The 16,054-nt window shown below is 38.6% G+C and overlaps 1 protein-coding gene across 12 annotated transcripts in view; it reads right to left on the bottom strand.

Moving 5' to 3' along the window:
- The window catches only part of prdm6 (PR domain containing 6), a 144,984-nt gene that overhangs the window by 118,363 nt on the left and 10,567 nt on the right, over positions 1–16,054 (bottom strand). For all 12 annotated transcript variants that reach the window (XR_006098028.1, XM_042420344.1, XM_042420349.1 and 9 more), the window contains exon 4: positions 4,960–5,690. Coding sequence is in view for 11 of the 12 variants with exons in the window: in XM_042420344.1 (XP_042276278.1) it covers positions 4,960–5,690 (731 nt within the window). In the remaining variant the exon portion in view is untranslated. The remainder of the gene's footprint in view (positions 1–4,959; positions 5,691–16,054) is intronic.

Below are 16,054 nucleotides of genomic sequence, written 5' to 3'. Positions count from 1 at the left end.
CAACAGATGATCACACCTCTGTATGTGTGTGTGTGTGTGTGTGTGTGTGTGTGTGTGTGTGTGTGTGTGTGTGTGTGTGTGTGTGTGTGTGTGTGTGTGTTCGTCCAACTTTATTAAATCACAATAAAACTATCAGCTGACATTAAATCCAGATGTAAATCGTAAGAATTGATCTTTTTCTAAACCAGAACACATCCCAGCTGTGCAGCAACTTCTACTCATAAGTTTTATTTCTCTACAAGATCAAAACACATCTAAATTTATTGAATATAAAACTTCACTAGACTGTATGTTTTTTCCTTATTTCTGAACTCTCCATTCCCTTGAAAATAAAATAGACAAAACTATGATATTTGATTAAATTTGGGTCGATTTAGTTTTATTTTTTTAGGTTATTTCACTTTATAATTGTGGAAAAAAATAACACGTCTCCTTTTATATTTGTCATAATTCGAAGGTTTATTCTCATGAACAAAAGTTTCCAGTTTTTTGTTTTTTTTTATAGGTTTTTTATTATCACTCATGTCAGTTTTATTCCAAGGCTGTAATGGGTTGAGTTATTCTTACAGGCTGCGGATGAAAAATATCAGTTTAAATAAGGTGGAATTGATTATGTGAGAATCTGAATTTGTGATCCAGATGTAAACAAAAATGAGCTCCATTCAAACCACAAGATCTGAAGCTGCGATCGCTTCCAAACTGATTGACAACTCTGTTAATACTCAGATTAAAACTGGACAAAACTGCGGTTTTATTCAGAGCTGTATGTGTTTACCGAGGTCATGAGGTTCAAATCCCCTCAGCGACTCCACCCACCTGCCTCGTCTCCCAACAAACTCCTCAGTTTATAAGCTCTGTTTAGTACGATGTATGTACGGCTGTATGATGGATCAGCTTTGTCAAGTGTGAGAAAACAACCCTGATGATGTCGCAGTGATGTCATCGGGGTTATCTTGGTTTTTATTGGACAAGTACAGACGGATTTATAACAGAAAACACTGGAGGTGTGTAGTTAAAATATAACTATGTGGATGTTTCTACAGTATCAAGCTGCATTATGGGAAATGTAGGACTCAGTGTGTTTTTTTGGGGAGTTTGACTCATTCCAGACAATAAAAGGATATCTCAGCCTCGTCCAACTTTATGGAAACGCAACATTAAATCACTGGAGGAGCCTTTTGAAAAATAAAATTCATGAAAAAAGACGTTTTTATTTATTCATCTAACTGTTTTAAATGTAAGTTAAATTGTATCTCCCAGCAACATGATCCACAGTGTTGTTTTAAAACCTTCTCTAGTCTGAAAGTCAAGTTCATTTTATTTATATACACATTTCCTTTAAATGGCTTTAAAATCCAAGTAAAATGAGTTCCTAACTGCTTTTTAAATAAATGAGTCACATTTGAAGATTTTTAGTCTAAGAAATATCAAAATGATGTGTTTTCTGTGTGACTGTGGTGTTAATCCCTCTTTATGTCATGAATACGACCACAAAGACACAATTATATCAAGACAACAGCATCTACAGAAAAATGTATTTTCTGAAATGTATAAGCTGAAACTCTTTTAGTGGCTCTTATGTTGTTAAACATGAAAGAGTAAAGAAATGACAGTGATGATAATTATAATAAATATGGTAAAACTGTACTTTCAGTACATAAACAGTAAATGAAGTGTTTATAAGACACGTGAATATAAGCAGATATAAGTGTTTATTCATATATTTGTTGCTATAATTAATAACAACATATAGTAAAATAATAATAATATAAAATATGTCTTCATAGGAGATTTATAGCTGATGACAAACATTATACATTTATCTGCTTATAGCTTCATCATAGTCTGTTATAAAACATTTCAATGTTTATATTCTGCTTATAAATATGGAGATTTTTAAAGTAAAAGATTAAAAAGACAAAAATTATGACAAACATTCTTTATAAAAGTGACAAACTTGACTTTTTCGACCTATTTCATATTTTCAAATGAACAATTTTATTATTAAGATGTATTATTATTATTATCATTATTATTATCATTACTATTATTATTATTAGTGTAATTAATAATCGAGGTCGGACAGTGACACATGAGGTGTGTGTGTGTGTGTGACTGCTCTATCTACACCCACACACACACATATACACACACATATACACACACATTCACCCCCCAGAGACCTCAATACGGCCGTGTTGGGATGATAAATAGCGGGCCGGTGGCTGGTGGATCGATCCCCTCCCCTCCTCCCTCTCTCCCTCACTTTCTCTCTTCCTTTTCCTCTCTCTCTCTCTCTCTCTCTCTCTCTCTCTCTCTCTCTCTCTCTCTCTCTCTCTCTCTCTCTCTCTCTCTCTCTCTCTCTCTCTCTCTCTCTCTCTCTCTCCACAAACACAAAACTATATACGGCAATTAATTCCTGCTTGTCCCTCCATCCCTCATCGGCCCTGCCGGCGCGTATCGACGCAGATTACTGCTGATGGTCCGTTTTATCACCGCGGAATATACAGCGAGGACACACACACACACACACACACACACACACACACACACACACGCGCGCGCGCGCGCTGCTGTAACGCGTGAAAACCAGAAGAAACTGGAAGTCAGAATCACAACTCGACGACCTGATGTTACAGAAGCAGCTTATTATAAACCCGCTGATGAATTAAATATTATTAATATGTTACCGGCCTGTTGATGCAAAATTTAAAAAAAATAAACCCGAATTTCATTATAAACCAAAATCACCGTAAAAGTCCAGAATGACAGAATAATCGTACATATATTAAAGGAAATCAACACTTTTATCTACAGTAGTAGCTCCACGTGAAACATGTTTATCTTCTTATAATTATAAAGAAATGACATCAACAGTAGATAGATTTTTATATGAAAAAACGCCATGTTAATTTAAAACTATTGAACCGCAAATTATTTTAAAAACATGAAAAGAAAAAGGTGTTTAAAGTCATTACAGAACAATTAAAGTAATATCCCAAATACATTATTGATATAATCTGCTTTTAAAACAATTAATACACACGTGATGACTGCTGAACCCTGCATGTGTGCTAAATGAATAACGATCATGGATATTATTAGATTATTGTTTCATCAGGATGAAAATCTTTTTCAGGAGGATTTTATGATCCGGATTCTTTACGGAGATTAAAAAGAGTTTTTTTTAAAAAAGTTTTATAAAATGTGATTCGATGAAAGTAAATAAAAAATATTCATATTATAAAGATGTTTCCCTGCAGCTGAAACTTAAACTTAAACAGGCGCGAGACTTCACTTTGATCTGCACGGAGCGGTTAGTGTGTGTGTGTGTGTGTGTGTATGGATATTGACAGTGCGCCGTCATGCGTAGAAGACACACACACACACACACACACACACACACACACACACACACACACACACACACACACACACACACACACTCTCCGCTATCTTCTTTAAAATCTCCTCAATCTGACGCAGAGGTTGCGTAAAAACACCGACTCTCTCACACACACACACGCGCGCGCGCGCACGGAGTCACAGCAGATATGAAATAATGAAGGAAATTCATCCGGTTCACAGTTAAATTATCGCGCGTTTTATGGTTTGTTTTGCGGATGAAGTTGTTTACTGGAGACAAACAGTGAAAAGGCGCGAGCGGTGCAGCTGATAAAACATTTGTTTGAAATCAATTTAATTTGATTAAAAAAGAAAAACGAACAGAAAAAGAACAAATCTGTGTTCTGTTCTTTTTCTGTTAAATTTAGGAAAAAAACTCCACTGAAATCAAACTAATATCCAATCAATCGATCGGTTTGATTGGAGTTTAAGTGAGATTAATCATTAGAGAACGCGCGCGCACACGCACACACACACACACACACACACACACACACACACACACACACACACACACACACTACAGTGAGCGTGTTGTATTTCCATCCTCTCTCTGGTTAATATTAAATCGGAGCTGCAGACCTGCTGCTGCTGTTTGAGGGTTTGAACCCCGGCCAGGCTGTTGACCTTTGACCTCTGACCTCCACCCCCCTCCATCTCCTCCAGCTACTGTCCAACACAGCAGCTGTCAAACCAACTGTAACATCTCATCTGTCTAAATGAAGCTCAATAAAATCCAACATTAGACTCATTTAATAAAAAAAACTTTTAAATGTTCATAAACTGAATAAATTGAAAAAAAATGATTAACCAAATTAAACTTTGATTAAGTTCCTGTTAAAGACGGTTTCACACTTTAAACTGATGCAAAATGACTTTAAAAGTGTGAATCATTTATTTAAATCATCATTAACTCTCCTACTTTATTTTATAATCATTGATTTAAATAAACGTTGACGCTGATTCTGTGATTATAAATATATTATAGAAATATATTTTTAAATACACTGTAAATTCTTGATGAAACATTTAGAAATGCAGTGAGAAAAATATACATAAAAGTCTTTATAAATGAAGGCTACTGTGAATCCCTTTGGGAATATTAGAATAAAATACTAGAAATAATGAGGAATTTTCTCATGATATTTAATAAATAAACTAATGATGCAACAACAGATTAATTATAGTTCAATAAATCACAAAAAAAAAACAGTCAGTATAAACTCACGACTCAGCAGCAGCGCTCAGAGTTCCTGCAGAAATATTTTATAAACACGAAGCAGCGACGATGAAGTGAACTTATTAAACTATTGATTATCACTGCTGGGAACTATTGTAAGAATATTAAAGCAATATTATAATATTATAGAAATAAATAAAATAAAATAAAAGTGTCTCAAGGTCAGAAGTCACCACAGACACAATCTATGACCCTTTGAACTTTGACCCTTTGGGAATATTATAAGAACATCACATGTGAACACGAGCTGTGACTGACCTGAGTGTGTGTGTGAGTGTGTGTGTGTGTGTGTGTGTGTGTGTGTGTGTACGTACGGTTGTTGAGTTCTCCTGTGTGGTTGCTCAGCGGGATGATCTCCATCCTCTGCTGTCCATACAGGTAGTAGTCCAGCTCCTCCGACGTCAGCTTGAACCTCGCCGTCGCTCCTTTGCCTCCCTCCTCGCCGCCTCCGCCGCCGCTCTTCACGCTGGACGACACCACCCCCACCCCCCCACAGCTCTGCTCTTTGGCCTGATGGAGGAGTCCCGCCGCTGGGTTGTGACTCTGCTGGTTCTCCGGTGGGACCACCACCACCAGATCTCCTCCTCCTCCTCCCGGTCCTCCTCCTCCTCCTGGTCCTCCAGGCCCGGCGCACACGGGGGCCAACGCCTGCCCGAAGAGAGCGATCTGCTGGGGCACGGGCAGCTGCGAGAGCCCTGCGGAGGTGGAGATGGAGATGGAGGAGGACGGGGTGAGAGCTGCTGCCGCCGCCGCTGCTGCAGCCGCCGCAGCCGCCGCTGCCGAAGAGGACGCTGAGGACGAGGATGTAGAAGAAGAAGAGGAGGTGCAGTGCGTGGAGGCCAGGAGGTGGCTGTGCAGGCGAGACGGGCGCAGGCTGTCCACGGGGATGGAGAGGCGGTCAGGTGGAGGCGGCGGGGCCAGAGGAGCCTTCAGCTGCGCCTGAGGGAAGAGCTGCTGCCAGTGCTGCAGGTAGGACGGGTCCACCTTCAGGAAGGCCGAGCCGCTCGGGTCGCCCGGCTTCAGCATGGCTGCGGCCCGCCGGCTGCTGGAGGGAAACATCAGAGAGGACGAGGTGTCAATCATCAGCATCACAACACACACACACACACACACACACACACACACACACACACACGGAGCCTCAAATCTGTTCAATATGTGTTTGAGCTCCAAACACAGAACACACTTCAAACACATGTGGCACGACGTGGGTTTACGTTTGAGACGCCAAGTCCCATTAAAAAGATGTTCACTACTTCAGGTTCACATGAGACATTTATCACATTTAAAAAAAGACACAAACACACTGAAACGCTTCACATGAATCACAGGATTCACACATTAAACTCACATTTCAGGTGTTTAAATGAGACTAATCGGAAGTTTTGCCTTTAAGTGACTCTTTAAAAGTGTGAAACTGATCCTCATCAGTCCAGCAGATCCTCATTTATTTTATTTTCACACTTCAGGTGTTTAAACTTGATCACGTAAAACCTCGTCGCTTCATATTCGATCACATGACGTTTCTGTTAAATTCACATCAACACCAGACGAGACGCAGATATTTTTACCTGAAGTCTGATCTGATTTCTACTCGAAATTTTCTATTTTTTTAACTTTAAATTCATGATATAAAAATCTAAACACAGAGATATGATGAATATGTTCAATATTTCAAACTGTAAATTATATTTAAATCGAGTGTAAAGTGTAAAGTGGAGCCACAGAGTTCACATTTAAATCCAGTGTTTCTTATTTAAAGTGACACTCTGACTGTAAGTTGATCCTTTTTTTTTTATTTCTTCTTCTTCTTCGCTGGATTTAGATTTGAAGTGTTTATCTGAGTCTGATTCCACCTGGTTTCCTTTCTTTCACGTCTTCGGTTTCATCAGAGTTCATGAGGATAAAAGCAGACGCAGACTTTATATTCTAAATGTATATTTGTGGTTTTAATTACAAAATAAAAGGACTCAGACGCTCACAGACGAGGTCTTTCTTCATCTTATTCTGATAACTTCACTGTTTTAAGAGAAAATACACATTTCACTCTTCCGGAGAGAAAGTTGAACATTATCTTTCATGAAGATGAATTTAATTTAAACAGTTCTCTCTCTATCCATCTCTGTTTGAGATGTATATGAAGGTGGTTTTCTATTCTTTCATCTCTCTTTTTGGTAGAATTTGATAAATAAATATCCAGTTACATCCTGTTATTCCTTTAAATGTCAGAAAAATAAAGCAAATATTACAGGAATGAAGGCATCAAAGTCACCAAAAAAAGCAGAAATTTAAGATATTTGCAGTTTAATCTAATGATCTTTTAACCTGCATGAGTCTCTTTGCTGCTCTCACATGCAAAACTATTTTTTTTATTTTAAATGTTCTGCTCATTCTTTATTTTTTTTAGAAAAAACAACGAGGATTATAAAGTCTGTCGGTGCAAATAAAAAAGTGTTAAACGCCTTTTCTGAGACATAAATGTGTGTAAAGTGTACAGCCAGTAAAAGGCAGGATAAACTGACTTCAGCCTGGTTGACCCTCTGCTTCAGCGCTGCTCTGCTCCGCTGTCTCGGTCTCGGATGGTTGTTTAGCGCGGATTTTACGCACGCCAAGCGCAAAAAAAACCCCCAACAAAACGCACCAAACGGAGCCAATAAAAGAGTGCACGCACACACACGCTTTGGATAAGTTTACAAAAGGTAAATCAGGAGGAGAATAAAAGTTTCAACTGAAGAGATAAATAGATGGTCCTGGTTAGTCCAACTCAATCAGCGGTCCGGCGTGCGGTCCGTGGCCGAGCAGAGGCAGCGGTCGGCGGGTAGAGACGCGGGGACGCTCCGCTGGGTTTTTTTTTTTCCTCCTCCCCCCCCGGAGTTTCCCGGGATGTTGTGCCTGTTTTCTGTTTTTTTAAAAGTGAAAGCTGATGAAGAGCAGATAAAGCTTACTGCTGTCAGAGTGTGTGCGGCTCCTGGGCGCTGATTTCCGGGCAGCGGTGGAAGGTTTGTCCCTCCTCCGGGCTGCGGTGAACCATCGAGGGGAGCCGGGACAGTTTCGCTGCGTCCTGCGCGTCTCCGGAGCCAAAACTACCAGAGCAGCTGCTACGTGAGCCTCTCTCTCTCTCTCTCCCTCTCTCTCTCTCCCTCTCTCTCTCTCTCCTCTTCCATTCACTTTCCCTCTTCCCTCCTCTCTCACTTATCTCCTGTAGTCTCTCCCCCTCTTCTTATCCACACGTACTATTTCCCCTCTTTCTCTCCTTCCCTCTCTCATCCTTTGGCTTTTCTGTTTTTCTCTCCTTCATCTCTCTCATCTTTACTATCTTTTTTTCTCTCCAGATTCAACTCAGTTTAATTCAATTGTGATGATCTTTATTGACATGAAGTACAAATGTTCTTAGATTAAAATCTTTCTCTTTTAATAGTCTCTCTATCTAGAACTGCAGAGAATATAAAATTGTCCAGATTGTAATGTGTACTGAATGTGATTTTAATGGTTTGCATACAAAATTACTGCAGTGACTGTAAGTCATATTTATTCATGGAGTCCTGTCTCACACTAGTGAATAAACGTTTAATTGTTTTGTCTATAAAATATCAGACAAATGAGAGTTGAAGGTGATGTCATCAAATGTCATGTTTAATCTGATCTAAAAGATATTTAGTTTTCTATCATGTGTGACGTAGAAAAGCTTCAAATCCTCAAATTCCAGAAGCTGCAATCAGCAAGTTTTTAGTATTTTTGCTTAAAAACGATTATTCGATTATCGAGATGGTTGCCAGTTCTGTCGATCGATCGTTGCACCTCAACAATTCATCTGAGTTAAATGTCAAAGTATAAGCTTTTCCTGATGATAGGACCCAACAAAATAGTTTTGGCTGCTTTCTGATCTGCCACCTCCGTCTTTATGGTTTGGTTGCTGAAACTCGCCTGGTTTAAGGTAAGAGGAAAGATGGCGGTCCTGATCTAAGAAACCAGCGCAGCAGACAAGACGAGAACAACCGTCTCTGGTGTCAAAGTCAGACAATTTATACGTCCAACCGCATCCGTTCGCTATCCTCCTCCTCTCTATAACGCTGAGATCAGATTACGTGATATTTTTGTTTTTTCCAGATGGTCGCTGGGACAGATTCTTCTGGTTCTACTGGACAACAGCGTCAACAGTATATTATATCAGTTGAAGATCATATTCTATAGTTTTCTGTCAGTATGTTGTGAAACGTCCCAGATGCTGCGTCTGTTGTCTTTCACTATGACACGCTGTAGTGGACAAAATGAGAATTTATCACAGGATACTCATCTTTCATCCCGCTGTCTGTTAGGTTGGACTGTTATTGGGCTGATTTCACATCAGGCGATGTTGCCAGACCAGACTGACAAGAAGTAGAAGCCTAATCAAAGCTTAAAACCCGCCCAGTTGTCATTAAACTCATAAAGGACAGATGGTGGAGATGGAAAGATTCTCATGTTGGCAACTTGTGAGCGTTCACGTCTTCAAACAACATGAGACGGTTGTACGAGTTCAGAGTCGGTCGTGTAAAGATTAAAACACTGTAGTGAAAATAAAGCAGCATATCAGTGACACTTGGGTTTAATTACATTGAACGCCTTTGGCTGACATGGCATCCATATTTATTTGGTTTTCAGGCACATCTGGATTTATTAAGCACCAAGTCAAACATTTTGGATATATTGGAGTTCTTCAATTTAAACGGGCAGATACGTGGTTCGACCATGTGACTCCAGAGCTACAGTGGATTGATAGATCCTTACTTGCATGAAGTGGACTGCAGGAGACCACTGTTCACTTCCTGCTTCCAATCAAACCTACCAAACGTTTCAAACGATCATTTCAACCCCAAACCAGGATCTTTCATTAACCCTAACTGAGTGTTTTTGGTGCCTAAACCCAACCAGACCTCAACCACGGCGTCGCCACACCGTAAAACATCATTATTATTTAACAGTTATTTAAATGTGCTGCAGGAACGAAAGATACTTCCAGTTGAAATGCATCAGTTTGAAAGTCGTGTTGAATGTCACGAAACAAACATGGAAAATTCGTGTCCATGTAGACGAATCGACTGGTTCAACTGGTTCATCTTTGCGTCACCTTGTATTCATCTTATATTCTCATGTGATTCTGGTTGCTCTTCGCTGCTCCTCATCAAATTCAGACTCCAATTCAAAGTTCTTGTGATCACCTGTAGAGCTCTGCAGGGTCAGACAGCTGCAGGTCTCTACGGTCCTCTGATCAGGGTCTAGACTTGGATCTACAGGAGACTGAACTCTCTCCCTTTGGACTTAAAAGTAGTTCAAGACCCATTTGTTCAGACTAACCGCTGTGTGATGTTTCTATTTTTATTGTGTTTTATGTCTGTATGTATGTTTATTTCCTGTGTGAAACACTTTGTGACGTCTCTGCTCTCCAAAGGTGCGTCATAAATAAAGATACTTCATCTGACTAACTGACTGTAAACCTCATTTGGGAACATTTGGGAATTTTTTCACTTGGTTTATGGCAGAAATGTTGCAGATTTGTCCATCTTCCACCTGAAAGCGCTGCGATGACGTAAGTTACCAAAAGACAAAGAGCCACAGTTGGTCCAAGTGGTTTGTTGATTTGGACATTTCATGCAGAAAACTTGATGTAATTCAGCACAATAACAAGCTCTCGCAAACATTGTGGAGATTTCTTGAATTTGTGTTGTAGGGACTGGTTTACATGAACGCCATTTTTCATAACTCGTAAATTATGATAACTCAATAAATAACATGATAATTAATGGAATATCGCCAAACTTTTTGTTGGTGGAAACTGTCCAGTTGGTACAAAACGTAGTCCAAATTATCACATTTGACTGAAAACTGCCGACTTAAATAAAAAGTAGCCCAATTGGAAAACCAGCCAATCTGACATCAGGTTGAAATAAACTGAAATTTTCCAAAATGCAAATGTGTTGTTGAGTCTTGCAGTTTCATATTTATTTTATTTTACTGTTGAGTTTTATGTATTTTAAAAGGCCATCAAGGGACGCGTGTTATAAACTAGCTTAGGCTATAAACGCTGTGGCGTAAATTCATGTTACTGTATATACATGTCCCCAAACAAATAAACATTAAATAAAGTAAATAAAACCGGATGATGACACACAGCTAATTAACTACGATAACTACGCACAAACTGGCATCTCAAAGTTCCAGTAAATCCAGTGACTTCAGTAATTCTATTGAAATAAACTGATTTAGATACTAAACGTCACTACTGAGGAAACAGATCATCACTTCACGACCACAAGAGGGCGTCTGTCAGGAGACGTAAAGACCTGAAGGTTGTTTTAAATTGTTTGTATTCGTTGTCGGAGTCTCTTCTTATTTCTCTTCATTCATTCATGTTGGAAATAAGTTTTTACTTTGACATGTTATCCCTTAGATTTTTGTTTTTGTGACTGTAATCCATAAATAAATCACATCCTATCATATATAAATTCATCTCCTGCGTGAACTTTGCACCAGTTTGTCTGTGTTACAATAAAAGTTATCATTCTTACAACATTTATTATTATTACTGGTCTTGTAGGTGGTCGCCCTGCTGTCAGCTCACCTCAACCTCCCGACCAACCTGTGTGTGTGTGTGTGTGTGTGTGTGTGTGTGTGTGTGTGTGTGTGTGTGTGTGTGTGTGTGTAGATAAGACAGATTACAGCCGAGCTCATTGTGTTTTCTGGGTCTGACTTGTTATCCCCGACCCCAAGCTTTCCCACCCGTCTGCTGCACACACACACACACACACACACACACACACACACACACACACACACACATACACACACAGAGCGTCAGGCATGTGAAGCATAAAACACATGTGTGTGTACATCAGTCATTGTAAGCTGCTGTGGATAAGAACATCAGCTAAATGGCTGAAAACTGTGTGTGTGTGTGTGTGTGTGTGTGTGTATGTGTGTGTGTGTGTGTGTGTTGTTATGACTGGCGTCGCTCTGACAGGCCCCATTTGTCATCCTCGGGACCTCTGGTGGATTGATAACGAACAAAAACACAAACATAAGCGTCTGAAAATGAACTCTCGTCGACTTAAAGAGACTTTTTCAGCGCAGAGGAATGTGGAGCAACAACAGGCCGTCTGATTGGCCGGAGCGCCCGTTCAGGGTCGTCGACAGCCAATGAGGGAATCACAGGGTTGGTAGTTTGAATCCCGGCTTCTCTAACAGGCTTTATTTGTCACTAATCAAACAGATTTTTAACGTAATCTCATAGGACATTCACATCAAAAAATGTCCTTTGATGTCTCAGGACAGCGTGGACGTAAAAAAAACGAGGACAGTTTTTGACATTTAAGGAAGTCGATTAAGGCCTCGGTCCACTTAAACATGTTTAGTTCCTTTTTTAGAAATCTTTATGGTCTTTTTCTGAGGAATGAGCTTTTAGTCGTTCCCGGAAAATAAGACTCACATCTCTGGCATCACAGTAAGTCACTTTAAATCACTTCACACCAGATTTAAAGAAATATTTCAACAAACCTGCACATAAAAGTCTCACAGAGAGTGTTATAGTTGGTGCTTTCTTTCCCATTTTCAGTCTTTTTTTTTTTTTTTTTTTTTACACAAAGATTGTTATTGTGTATATTTTTATAGTGAGTGTTAAATGTGTGCACACACTGCACTGCAGTTTCCCTCTGGGACTGTTAAAAAAAGGAATCTCAAACTCTCCGACTCACATTAAAACAGTTTTATAGAGTCACAGCGATGAGTGATGAGAGACTTTTTATCGTATCATTGTTTGTTTATTGTTTGTGTTTTGTGCTGTTTTATGTATTTTATTTATGGGTTTCGTGTATTTTTAAAAAGCACAGTTTAGGCTGTAAATGCTTTAGTGTGTGACATCATCTATACAAATAAACAGTAATTAAAATAAAGTCAAATCGAATCTTTTTCTTTTTATATACAAACTGCTGCCAGAATCAACTTTTAAATGTCTTTTTACTTCAGTCTCTCATTTGGATCTGATGTATTATAGTAAATAAAACAACTGTAATCTATGGAGAGTAATATATATATATCTATATATATCTATATATAAATACTGTATCTCATGTTTTGTTTCTGCTCTCGGCATTAAAGACATTTATTGAAAGATTCTCAATAAATTCTCCTTGTAATTAAAAGATATTGAGCTCATCTCCAGTGCAGCTTTGTGTCTTTCTAATCTCTTCTCTTTAAGATCATGAAGTCATTATTCTGTCATCATCAGAAAACAATGATGAACGGTTCTTTACACAAAGTGTTTATAGTGTTAAATGTCTTTACAGGATGTATAAAGTTCATATTAAACACCTAAAGATGTGAATTGTGATCATAGAGCTTCAGGAAGGTTTTTATTCTAAATGAAACTAAACATCATATTTACATGTTTTTATCCACGTTAGTTTTTCCTGCAGTTCACATAAATGTTTTTTAAAATATTTAAAGATTTTTAAGCCTCTGAGTGTTGAACAGTGACATCGTTCTCCTACATGATCAGAAAAACATTTAACATCCACTCAAGAGTCACATATTTGTCTTTTGTAACTATTTCCTTAAACCTCAATAAAAAAAAAACAAAAAAAACATCTGAAACCTGGTTGAAGGAAGAAAAATGAGATTAACTGAACTAGTTTGAATGATTTGTTTGTTAAAAAGACTTTATTTGATAAAAGAATAAAACTTTCAGTAGGAAACAGTTCAACAGAAATATGATTCCCCCAAAAATAACGAAAAAAAAAATCGCAGCTTTATTCAGAATCAAAGCAGCGTTTACACCTTAGCAAATGTATCTACAACATACATGTGGAATAATGACTTCAGTCTGACAACATGTATCAGCTGGAGATGAACAGAACCAGAGAGTCAGATTACTCATCAGCTGTGACACAGGATGAGTCCACGTTTGAGGAAATATGCGCTCAAAATGTCAAGTGGAGGTTTTTCCTCGCTGTAATCATTCCTCCTGTTCATACTGGATATGAAAAGATCCTTCAAATGTGCTTTCAGTGTAAGTTGAACCCACAGTGTGTCCACACAGTCATTTAAAAGTCTCTGTGAAGCTTCTATTCAGCTTCATCAGTCTGAGTTAGTCATATCAAGTGGATATCTGACACATTTACAGTCTTTTTAGCATCAAATTCCCTCTTTGTGTTTCCTCAGACAGTGTTTCCCTGTTGAGCTGCAGGTGGAAGTATAGTAACAAAAAGAGGGACTTTGGCACTAAAAAGACTGTAACGTTGAAAGATATCTACTTGATTTGAAGCTTCATATACTTTTAAATACATTTTTGCACAGAAGGAGGACTGTGGTTTCCATTGTAAGGTCATTATGAAGGGATCTTCTAATGGTCAGTATGAACAGGAGGAATGATTACAGCAAGAAAAAACAGCTTTAATGTTCATTTGGGCTCCTGACTGTTGATTTAAAGTCATCTTGACGTCACACTTTTTAAACTATTATAATATGAACTGATACAATTGAGCTCTTTAATTCAGTTTTTTCTCCTAAACTGATGAAAAATAAATTCTCTACATGTTCTAAATGTGCATAAACTCATATTTTTCTATTTCATCTTCATCATTATTAGTTCATAATCAGTTCTTCTCTGTGGTCTGGTCAGGGATCGTGTGTTCGAGACAGAAAGCGTAAAGAAAGAAAAAAGAAAAACAAACAGCAGAGCAGGAGGAGTATTAGGTGTTTTCATCCATTGATTAATGGCTTTCTAAAGCAAAGCACATCGGAGAAGCTGGCCGATCAATAAATTAACTGCCCAAATTCATCATTTTCTACAACAAAAGCTAATTATTTAGACGGCTGCAGGAAAAGAAAAAAAAAACAACACAATATTAACAAGGGTTCATTTAGCAAAGCCGTGTATTCCTGCATGTGAGAACGCTGCTGTTCACACCGAGAGGAGAGGAGGAGCGTTCAAAATACTGACAACAGATTTAAACAATCCAAAGCTAGTAGTAGTTTAAAGATTAATATCAGTGCATATATATAAGGAGTAAGTGGAGCAGTTAAGATGTGCTGAACTGTGGACGTTTGTGCCAAAATGTCTTTTCCAGTGTGTTGATGTGTGTCGATACTGGGAAATAGACGGCAGTGTTTTAACGAACATCACACCTGTAATGAGTGGATAATGTTTTTATTCCATTTCTAAAGCTTAAAACCAACCTAGTTAAATGTCAAGAGCTGAATTAAAGGATCATTCTGGTGATTTTCTGTATTTTTCTTATAGTGAACAGTAAAGTATTGTGTGTGTATCAAAGCCTGATATATCTTATTCCTCTGTTATTGTCTAAAAACACGTCAGTGAGTCACATCGCTGCGCTGGGCGACATGTTGCTTCATCATGAAGAGTTTGGTCACGTTAGTTTGTTCAGAAACGGCTCCAAACACTAATAACAGCATCACATTTTCATTCTCTGGTGAGTAGTTCTGTGTACGGCAGATGCTACTGAGCATGTGCAGGAACACGGTTCTATTATCAGCTTCGTTAGCTTGTTGCGCTACGTACCACAACCTCTTTATTTTGTGCTACTAAGGCGTCCGTCTTACACAGAACTACTCTCTGAGGACACAACCAAACTCTTCATGATGAAGGAACATGTCGCCCAGCGCAGCGATGTGACTCACTGACGTGTTTTTAATAGTTTTTGGACGATGACGGAGGAATAAGTAGAGTAGTAGTAGGTCAGGTCATTGTTGGTTTGGATCCAAACATGAGATTTGTTCACAATAAGAAAACTACGGACACATCCTTTACCTCACCAACCTTTTCTAACATTTATAAATATGATCAGATGAGAAACACAAACAACTGCTGATTTAATGCTCGTACTTTATAATTATACAATATATTTGAATACACTTGTACTTCATAAACCACTGATGGGGCCTTTCAGGGGAGATTTAAGGAGGTTTAAAGGGTCAATTTCCACACTGGGATAAATGAGACCTTATTGGTTTAAATCCACAAGGGTTAGTTAGCACACAACTGACGGTAATTCAATTAAAAACGCTTGCACACACACACACACACACACACACACACACACACACACACACACATACACATACATAAATACATGAACAGCCCTGTAACCTTGGTGCCTCTTGTATATGTGTGTGTGTGTATGTATATATATATATACACACACACACACACACATATATATAGGTTTAAAGAGGTGTCACTTTCATTTACATAGGAGCATGTTGTTAAGGTCCTGCTTTGACATTCAATTAAAACGTTTACATTTCTGCTTAATTAATTCGGCGGATGTCGTGAAGAAAAGACAAATGGATGGGCTGCTTTGACAGGAGACCGATAACTGTGTGTGTGTGTGTGTGTGTGTGTGTGTGTGTGTGTGT

Source organism: Thunnus maccoyii, chromosome 9 (genome assembly GCF_910596095.1).
Source record: "Thunnus maccoyii chromosome 9, fThuMac1.1, whole genome shotgun sequence".
NCBI classification, from domain to species: Eukaryota; Metazoa; Chordata; class Actinopteri; order Scombriformes; family Scombridae; genus Thunnus; species Thunnus maccoyii.
This window is presented reverse-complemented; position numbering and strand designations above follow the sequence as displayed.